The 11,151-nt window shown below is 37.1% G+C and overlaps 1 protein-coding gene across 1 annotated transcript; it reads right to left on the bottom strand.

Annotated features, from left to right (window-relative positions):
• Nucleotides 1-3,848: 3,848 nt before the first annotated feature.
• tent5ba (terminal nucleotidyltransferase 5ba) lies at nucleotides 3,849-9,939 on the bottom strand. The gene is made up of 2 exons (XM_053495529.1): nucleotides 9,568-9,939; nucleotides 3,849-5,499 (listed from the first exon to the last, which is right to left on the bottom strand). Exons 1-2 carry the CDS (start codon nucleotides 9,721-9,723, stop codon nucleotides 4,480-4,482), a joined length of 1,176 nt encoding a protein of 391 aa, XP_053351504.1. The 5' UTR covers nucleotides 9,724-9,939; the 3' UTR covers nucleotides 3,849-4,479.
• Nucleotides 9,940-11,151: the final 1,212 nt, after the last annotated feature.

Raw genomic sequence — 11,151 nt, forward strand, 5'->3', positions numbered from 1 at the left:
ACTTTTACAAAAATAGCATGGCCATGGTTCATGGTTCATGGCTCCCAGTAGTAGCCCACTGTTCCATATGCTTAGTTCATGGAGAAATGGTAATCCAACGGCTCCTGAACCAGCCTGTGTGGCTGTGAAACCAAGATTCAGTGATCTTATTACAAGCCTTAGATTATAGCATTTGTGTCAACACACCCAATAACTTCCCATTCATTTAGCCATGGCTTTGAGCACTGCTATTAAGTCCTACACCGTAAAGACAACACTAAACTTCCAATTTGGAAATTATCTCGTTGAGGGCCAATAGTTAATTTGTTTTATAAGCTATTTGGTAGTAGCTCAGAGACTCATTTCACTTGGTGTTTCTACAGAGAGTTGCACCGCAACGCTTCATACTTGTACCACTAGCTCAGCTAACAGTCACCCTAATAGCAGCATTAATTTTAGCCCTATGGTTTTCAAATCACCCATAGCCATTATGCATGCTTTTATACCAGGTCACACATTCCCTGCACTGTTTAACATATATAAGAGCTCCTTCTTTAAACTAGAAAACTGTGTATTAACTGATATACCATAAAAAGGGTTAGGCATTTGATTCACTGCATTAGGTGGAGGATAATGCTGCAGTTCCGCCAGGGTGGCCTCAATGAAGTACAGTATGCCATGTTCTGGAGTTACACTGTGACCTTCAGTGTGCTGTTTTGGTCTCTCAGCACTATCTTCCAAGCTTAGAGAATAAGAGGCATTGAAAGGACATCTGACTATGTCTTTACATGTGAGACAGCTGTACCTAGCTCTATCAAGCTCTGCCCTCCACTATCAACTTTTGTGTTTGGCCCATGCCCACTGTTGGCTCCTTTGCACAATTCTTGGCAGCTGAACTCTCTGTTGGCAGTGGTTTATCCTTTGATTACGCCACAAAAGAGCTCGCCTTTTTCTTTCCCAGTGGGCTCTGCAGTCATATAAGTTGCCCACTTTACTTCCCGGTGCACATCTGCAATGTCATGAAAAGGTTGCTGTAATAGGCATCAGCTCTTCCATAGCCTGTGAGGATGCAGGTGGCATTAAGCTGCATTTGGTAGTAAAAGAGCTTGTTGAATATATTCCAGTCCTATGCAAGTAGAGCATTGGTAATGTTCATCATCCCCTTCCAAGACAGCTCCACAATTCTCCACTTCATCATAAACAATAGGATAGATGTCTCCTCTTTGAGTCAGTAGGGAATAGTAATAAGTCAAAGTGTAAGTTACTACTGTATAGTCCAAGCTGTTCATCAACACACTTCCCGTAAGTGAGTCAATTTTACCATAACAATTTAATGCTATCTTGTACAAGGACAAGTTGGGCACTTCTTAGAGTCTTGAATTTGCCTCTTCTGTTCCTTTAGAAAATGTAATGGACATGGGGCTTTTATAGGCTACACATGTAGAGTCACAAATGATGACTGCGCTATTAGGACTTGGCAAGGGAAAAGGCACACAGGAAATCAGTAGTTCCAGAAGGAAACTGCCCTGGTGGTCCAGTACAAAAGAAAGTAGAACACGATAGCTTCTTTCTGTCATTCATGGCCTAAATTAAAATCCCTTGCAGCATTCAGGCATTTATTATGACAATGAATCAGAGTGAAATGTGAAGACTTTAAAGTCAGAATTACACCATATTTCCACTCACACAAACACACATGGCATCAAGGGAATTCCCAAGCACATGGAGAAGTTTTGTCTGTCTAAGTCAGAGATGCAATTTTATCTTATAAATGTATTGCTATAATCTCATGCTGTAAGGCCAGTGGCACAATGCTTATTGCTGGAAGAAGAGATCATATATTCCACTGCAGATTTAAATTACTAGTAATTTTATAACTCAGTGGCATGACACTATTGCCTCGAACTTAATCTAGCTTTTTGCCAGAGGTTCAGTGAGTCGGTGAAAAACCTATTTGCCTGTTAAAGGCACATATTTAAACATAATTTGACCACAATGTGGAACTCCTGGAACATTGCTCTGGTGTGTTTGCCCCATTAGGACTTAGGAATTAGTTGTTCAGTTCTAATATAATGGAAAATATAACTTAATATTATTAACATTATATGAACATAATTTTAACATAAATTGGCATATAATGATATAACATTTTATTGCTGTTTAAATTTGCTTTTAACTAGTTGATCATATATTAGCCAAATGTAACCAGAGTAATAAAAGGTTCCACCATCCAGTTTTGCTAAATGCAAAAATACCTATTTTGTTTCACGTGTTAATGCCTTGACTTAAAAGACTGCAAACAATGACAATAGGAGTGCATTATGTACAATACCAGTTTGTAAACACCAGACAGAAGTTTGCACACATCCTAGAACAATACTGGATTTTTTAATTATATTAATTATTGAAATAATACATATGGGATTAGGTAATTAAATAACAATAACAGTCAGCTGTTATTTTAAAACGTAAAGGTCAGCTGTTCTGGAACAGTTGGTGTAAGAACAGTATTATCAAATGCACTGCAAAACTCATCATGTACTATGATCAAACTGGCCAGGAAAACAAGACCAAAACTTACCTTAACTGAAGAGAAGTTTATTTAGAGTTACTGGACTCAGAAATGACCAATTAACAGCACCTCAGATTTTAATCATTATGATAAGTAGCAGACACAGCTCTACATCAACTGTGAGATTATTGCATATTTTAGATGCCTTCAGTGTTGTTTTACAGTGTAGAAAGATAAAATCAGGAAATACCATGAAATTAGAAACTGTGTCCAAACTTTTGACTGGTAGTTTATAAACTCCATAAGTATTCATTTTAGACAAGAAGTCAGTACATAAAATGTTTTTTTTTTTTTTTTTATCCTTGACAGATTAAATTCCTAAACAGGGGTTACATGTGTGAACACGGTATGCAAAATCTAAAAAAAAAAAAAAGAAAGAACCCGAGTGATCTGTATGTCTTCCCGTAATGTAAAACATATTTTACTATTTCTTTAAACGTTAACATGGGTAAGACATGGGCTTTAGAGGTCCCTCAAAGTGTGTCTGTTAATGCTCCAGCTGAAAGAACGTTCACAAAATATATTTTTTGTACTACAAGGTCCATCTGTTTCACTCATCTTCACTTTTTTTATTTCTACACACACTGGAGATCTATCAAAATATCTAAAAATGACAAAGGAAAAGATCGGCCAGATTGTACAGAAGGTTGTTTTAACATGTTAGCCAGCTACAGATACAGTATATGGCCGATATTTAAATGTTCTTCATAGTTTTCAAAAACTTTGCATACAACATTGTTAACAGCTAGGATAAGTATGACAGGCAACCAAAATATAATTTTATATCAAAATTACACAATAACCAGTGGTTAATGTGAGATGTACATATTACAGGGCAATAGCCCCACTGCCTCTATACCTGTAATATGCACATTTATTCATGAACTTAAAAGCATTAGTCATAAGTACTACCAATTTTCTAGTGAGATTTGACAAGCAGGTCATATAGTATAGAATCAAATTCAATTCAATAATCGTCAAAAAACTTAGCAAACATAAGTATAGCATCAATTTTCAGGAAATTTGATTCTAGTAGCAACATGGGTAAAGGAACAAAAAGGCCATTGTAGGTAGCTTTAGTGTCAGACCAAAAAGAGAAGTCATTGTGCCTTAAAAAGGATCCTTATGTTTCATGTACTGGAACAGATCCATTGCCTCAGCCAAAGTATGCACCATATTCTGACCTTTCAGTTAAATATATATACACATACATATGTAGGTGGCCAATATGACTACAAAATTACAGTTCAAGATAAATTTGTTGAGAAGTTTGAATAATGAACCATATCAGAAACACTTTAAGGATTTAAGGTTTTTTTTTTAATCACCTGAAAATACATGCTTCTATCCCTGAAAATATAAGGATACAGGAAATCATGAGCGTACAAAGCACTCATTTTTTGTACATAGATTTTTTAGGCACTTGGAATTATTTAAACATTCCCTCCTTAAAAATGCCTTTGGTCCTTTAAACAAAAGATAAAATAGATTGATTGAACCACAGCCTGGCAAAAGTAAAAAAAAAAAAAAAAGGTTTACATTTTAAAAAATGCAGATTTTTTTTTTCCATAGGCCAACAAAAAGTGCTGCAGGTCTAATACATCATAATTGCTACATTTGAAAAAGACAGACTGTCCCATATTCAGTCAACAAGATGAATTTCTATGAGTGCAAGAGAATATATAAGAAATAGGATTGGCTCATGTCAGATATACAGCAGTAAATTATCAGTTCACTTCACTCATTTGAACTGAAAAAAAATTTCAGGGTGCCATTTCTTATAATCTCATTTTCATTGAGAAGACTAAAACAAGAAGGGAATTTAGTGTGTTCGCCCATATATCACCCCACCAGAGGTCGGGTTAGACATCTATCCCTTTCAAAGGGTTTTTATAGTTATCTCTTTTTTCAAGTTCTGAGTCTTTGGGTCATTTGCAGGGCAGCCAAGTCCGGTAGGAGTTAGTGCAGGGGTGAACCAGTGGCTGCACATGAGCTATGTAGTAGTTACTGAAGTTTATATCCCGTGCATAAGGAGCAGGCTGGTAGTAACATGTGGTGACAGTGGGTATAGCATTCTGTTCGGCCAGCACCCGTAGTGCCAACATGGAGATAAGGTTTAATGTCTGACGTCTCTCGTGGCCCATCAGGCACACAGTACTCTCGTTAACCACATGGTAGAGTGTGGTGAGATAGCTGTAGCGCTTGTGCTCCATGCCCACAAAGTGGTTCTGTAGGTAGGTCTCCAGCTTTCTCTGCTGCTCTAATATGTCTGGGAAGTCAATGAAGAACCGGGAACACATGTAGCGCTGAAGTGATTTCATCTCAGTCTCTGATTTGGGTTGGAAGCCCCGCACCAGGAGGTGGCAGTACTTTAAAAGGCCACCGCCCCGGATCTCCTCTGGACTGCGTGTAGCAATTATTTTATGATGAAGATGGCCAAGAGCTTCCTGAAAGTCACCGTACATGCTTTCTCCCACCACAGTGGGGTGGAAGTTTTTGGACATTGGTGTCTCAGAGCAGCGGTCAAAGAGCAGCAGTGAGTCCAGGCCAATCTGAAACGAGTCCACACTGAACTCAAACTGACGCCTCAGAGAATCCACAAACTTGAGCTCCACGTTCTTGCCTGTGTTGTTGGACAGAGATATGAGACTCCAACGGTCTGAGTCATTGCACACCTTCACCAACTTCTGCACATAGGCCTCCTTCAAGGTGAGTGCTGTGATGCGCTCTTTGCTGACGCCCTCAGGCAAGAAATCAAGCAGGCAGTCTAGAACCACCTCTTTAACTAGATTGAATGCCTGGTCATCCGAAAGTGATATGCCAAAGATCAGGTCTAAGTCCTTGTACCCGAGTCCTGTGTCCTTGTGTAGAATATGACTGGCTGCAGAGCCATTCAGTCTTACATCCCGCACAGTGATGCCTCTCTCCTTCAGTTGTTTTCGGACAACCTAGGCAAAACAAAGAAAAGTTTTGAATTTTGGTCTTGGAAAACTTAGCTAGCCAACCTGAAATCACATGAACCTTATTAAATACCACATAGTTGTAACAATTTTGTGCTACCTTAATGCTAGCATTTTTTTTTTTTTGGGTCCAATTTCTTTTGCAACCTTGACAGCCAACGCCTACTGACTGTAAGCATTGCCCGACATTGTTGATTTAGGCTTTATTTGTGAATGGTAAATGAAAGGTAAATGTTACCCCAGAAAAACAGGTTCACTTACTGAACTTGCAAATACACCTACAGTCTAGAGTGATTATTTTGTTTATCTTTAGAAGGAAAGTAAACATTTCTCAAAATGGTTTGAGTAAGCAATTGTATATAGTAAAAAGATATGCTAGCAATATTATGTGATATTGTTACGGACCCAATCACAAGTACAGGATGAATGGGAAGCATTCGAAAATGCTGAAAACACTGTGAGGAACTATTTACAGAGTCATAGGTTAATGTGCTAAACCTGTCATGACCTCAAAACCGATTAGGGACATTGCAGGTAGTCTGCATTCCCTTTCCCACTGGGCCAGTGGTCAACCCTCAGACAATATACGGAAGGTTAAACATTACATTCTGTTACCATTTTGAAATAGAGTATATCTGCAAAATATTATTAGATGTTTAATTTTCATAAGGGAACCAAGCCATAACTGATTATATGAGGTTTATGTAACCAACTAAAATGTTCATTCAGATGGGGCACATTAAGTACAAGTGTGGAAGTAAGTGGTGAGCAGGGAAGAAATTGTGAGGGAGCCCAAAAAAAAAAAAAACCCAGGGGTATACATCCTAACCTGCAGATGAATAAACTGAATCAAAATAGACTACCTGTGACTTGGGTGGTATTCCACAAAGTGAGTCATAAAATCCAGACATATTTCAAATAGACTCACTTAAATAGGCTAACCAGACAGCCGCTCCACGCTCAGTGTGCTCCACTAACAAAATGCAAGTGGAACATATTCCCTCTTATTGTTAATTGAGGCTGTGCACATGCCACATTAATGACACTGACATTTGATTTCTGAAACGGCAAAATGTCTGGTAAAGACTTCAAAGAAACAGCACTGTTTTTCACAGGGAGAGATTATACAGAATGTACCTAAATTAGACCTTTTTACAAAATCTTTCATACTTAGCCTATATGAAGACCTAGGGAGCGCAATAAATCCATAGTGTACCAGGAAATGAAACAACATAAACATGATTTAAAGTAACATACTCAAGTGCAATTACATGAACAACATGAGTTCATAAGTGAGAGATATAAGTGTGCTTGCAAAAAAGTACAATCATGTAGAAAGTGTTTTGTAAATAAAGTTACATTTTGCTGAGAAATTATATCCTCTATGTACTGTAGAATATTAGAAAATGGAATACATAATAAAAATGACAAAATAACAAGAAAGAAAGAAAGAAAAAAAGAAAGAAAGTCCCCTGGGTATTTATTAATAAAGCCAAATAAATTTCCTGGCATAAATCAATAGCAGAAAACTTGTATATGCACTCACTGTACTAAAACACATAGCCAAGCCAAGAACAAGAGACATAGTTAGTAATTAAAAAATAAAAATTAGTCTGGAAGTCATTTTTAACAAGTACAAAAATACATTAAGAACCCCTTTTAGTGCAAGGCAAGTCTCAAGGAGGAATTTCTATTTCGCATCATACGCAACAGTAAAAGAAATGTGTGACTCGCAAAATTGCAATAGATTTTCAGTTAAATTCAATTTTTTTTTTTTTATTATTATATAGCACTTTAAACAATAGTCATTGTTGCAAAGCAGCCTCACAGAATCAAAAGACAATTAGAAAAAATTTGTACCAAATGTGTCAAAAAATTTTATAATTAAGAGCCCGAAGATGGATGATCATGCTTTACTATAGGCCACTTTTTACAGCCTGCATTTTAGCATGGTAAAGTTAGCTAGAAAACATTCACCCAACTTATTTACCTTTGTGCAAACAGCAGCTTTTATGTTGTATCCAAGTACGTATTAAACACCTGGCACATGAACTGAGAGGGTGTAGGATATACGTAGGCCTATCCATTGTTTATTATATCTATGTTTGATATCATGTGTCTCGTCCAACATACTGTACGTGACAGAGCTAAGCCAAGCTTTACTATTAACCAAATACAGAGCATGTTTGCCCAAATAACTATGTTACCATAGTAGCCAAGTATGGATTAAGATTTGCTTCCTTTTTTGGAATTAAACTTTCTGGAATTTAGCCAGACTTGTTGAAATAAGAGTTAGAATATTGTGGAATACACCCTGTGGGTGAAAAGTAATGTGTACCAGTCTAACTACACAGTTGGATTAAAATTAGTCAAATAAGAAACAAGCACCAACTCCTTTCTGCCACATCGTTAGCCTTCTATTTATAATTAGTAGGTCAAGCTGTGGCTTTGGAGCCTAAGTAGTGGCTGAAAGGTCTATGCATGGATTTGTACATATCTCAGCTTCTTGCTTAGCTCTTACACCACTTCTTTCTTACTCTTTTTAACTTTTTTTACTCTAACAACTGAAAAGTCAGTTTAGGCATTATCCTTTTATTTGTGTTAGGGACTTTACAAATCAGTTCAAATTTAAGTAAATAGATCTGATGAAAATCTGTTTTTAAAAAGTTAACATTTTAAACAAATAGGAAAATTCTGTATAAAACCATTATATACATTTTTCTAAGAACATAGTGATGCAGCACCTAGTATTTTATTCTCATTTGTCTTGTATACTTTTACAGTCCCTGTGTATACTTAAACTTACAAAAACTACAGCAATATATTATTGCTTTCTTAAAGCAAAATAACAAACATTAGACTAATCATCATTTACCCATCTGTTTCTATCTATTGTGAGTCTGCAATTAATTATTTACTTTTTGAAAACAAGAATATCAGGTTTTTTTGACCCCTTTACCTGTCTTGGTTGAAAATTCCATACATTCCCTTTAAGTACACAGATATGTACATATTCTTACACTATGTCATGTCACAGTTGACATTTACAATGTCATGAAAGTTTGTGCTTGAGAACATAGATATTATTTATAGTTCATTGATAAAACAAACATACCCACAATGACACAAATACTGTACTTCATAAAGTGTTTGTCTTATACAAACAAGGCTGCATGTATAGTACATGTAATATATAACTGGACCATTACATAAAAGCTAGGGGGGGGGGGTGTTGATCCAATCTGCTCAATCTGGTCACGATCCAAGAATCTTTGGCCCTACAATATTAATCAATCATATCTATTTTAGGAACTGAAACACACATCACTTCCAAAAATATAGGGCATCTTTAAGTTTCAAGTTTCATTTCCTAGGTTGAGAAGAGATAGTTAATGTTTAAGCATTCATCTGGATTTGAACACTTCAAGTGAAATCCTACTGACACGCAACAAATATGACTTCGAATAGAGTTTTCAAACGCCACATCACTACAGCATCTGATGAATTATTCTATATCAAATCAGTCTAGTAGTCAGTCACATTCATCAGATTATTAATTGGAAGTAAATTAAATTATAACACCTGAAACAACATTAGAAGAAGAATACATTATTTTTATATTCATTTATTCAGTTAGTTGGTTAGTTAGTGTTCAGATGCAATGACATAAAATAATCTGTGAGGGCAATCATGTGGTGTCCAAGCGGGGTGGGGGTGTTTTTTGTTTTTTTCATACAGAAACATCTGAGTCATTAATATATAGGTTTCATTCGCTAAGCAAGACTCAAGGGGCAAATGTTCTCCTTTACTTTCCGAAGGAAACATGAAGACCTACAAAATTTGCACATTTCAGTGGAAGCCAGTGATCAATCCCGTCTTTCATAAGCTTTACTGTAAGAATTTAGGCTGCTGTGAAGCAAAAAGTACAACTAAATGGCAAACAAAATATCTGTGTTCTATGAAATGAAACGAAATTAAACATCAGACTACAAGCAAATCACACGAACTATGACTAGCCTACATATTTCGAGGGCCATAAAGGATCTGGAGGTTTACCTGGACGATTTGACGGAGTTGAACAGAAAGTGTCGGGAAGTTTCCACGGCCGTGAATAGGGACCGGTTCGCCGAGAATAGAGTCCAAACGCTGCACCTGCTCCCAAGACAAGACACACGATCGCCGAGTGTGCTCCGACGTGTCACCGACTGACATGGCGATATGAGACAGAAATAATCAGCCGAAAAAAACTCTGCTCCCTGAAAGATGTCGGCGTTTTCACAGCGCTGAGTAGGAGGCAGAAAAAAAGTTAACTTTCTACTCAAAGTCTTCAGTCTAAGACCTGACTTTGTGTCTGAACGTGTCCTTGTGAACGTTTCGTCTTCAACGCGTTTGAATGTTACGCATCATTCACTGCGTGCACGAACCTTTCTAAACGCTTCGCGTGCCGTCCGAGCTGTTTATAACTGAGCGTAGTCGCGTTATTTGAGTACGGCATGAATTATTCATGAGGTGACGTCCAATCAAAGCGATACGTCATGAATAATTACAGAACCCGGTTTAGAACCATGTAGTGCGTGTGTAGACGCTCACTGGCATTTGCGGCGAGTTATAAAGCTTTAGAGAGATTTCACCTCTGGATTGACTTTAAAACCAAGTCGGAAAAACTGTATAAAGCGGCGTCTATGACGAGTTTTGAAACTTTGAGAATGATGTGACTGAAAGGAAAGCACATAATTATGGTATATATGAATACTACTACGATTTTTATTATTTACATTAAATATAATAATAATTATTAGTAGTAGTAGTAGTAGTATTATGTGGCACTGTGGCTTAGTGGTTAGTACTGTTGCTTTGCACCTCCAGGGTCTGGGTTTGATTCCCAGCTGGGCTCTGTGTGCATGGAGTTTGTATGTTCTCCCTGTATTGGAGGGTTTCCTGTGGGTAGGCTGGTTTCCTCCCTCAGTCCCAAGACATGCAGATGCAGGCTAATTGGCGTTCCCAAACTGCCCATATTATGAGAATGAGTGTCTGTGTGTGCATAAGAATATTTGATGATTTTTACCCTGCAGGGATATCTGTCGATCCCTAAACGAGAAAAACTGATTCCCTGTTTACTGAGCTTAAGGGTAAAGTTAGGTACATGCATAGCATTAATTGGGTATATTCATAATAAGAACAAGGTTTAAACTTGATGAGATAGCTTATTTGTCAAGTACAAGTGTGTGTGTTGTTTTTAAGTCAGTTTGATTTGATTAAGATTTACAGAGCGTGATAAGCCTTAAGTGGAAAGACATGACTTTTTCCACTCAAGATAAATTTCCATGTGTGTGTTTCCAATATAAAATTAAGTCTGTGCACTGATTCTTTCAGTCAAAGTTTTTGTGCTGATTCTCAATCTTTTTACCCTTTTACTGGTTACCAAATGATAACAGTAACACCGGCTCATGTTTCATAGAGACAAAAGCAGACTTATTTAACCTACAGCGAAGTGTTTGCTGTTTCAAGTGAGAGCCCAAATGTTCAATAACAGAAAATTATGAAGGGTATTCAAGTTAGTCCAGGACTTTTGATTGTGCAGAATAACAGAACATGGTTATGTGAGTAAACACTATTTTTTTCTCTACGACTTTCATTCAG

The sequence above is a fragment of the Clarias gariepinus genome, chromosome 4 (genome assembly GCF_024256425.1).
Source record: "Clarias gariepinus isolate MV-2021 ecotype Netherlands chromosome 4, CGAR_prim_01v2, whole genome shotgun sequence".
Classification (NCBI taxonomy): Eukaryota; Metazoa; Chordata; class Actinopteri; order Siluriformes; family Clariidae; genus Clarias; species Clarias gariepinus.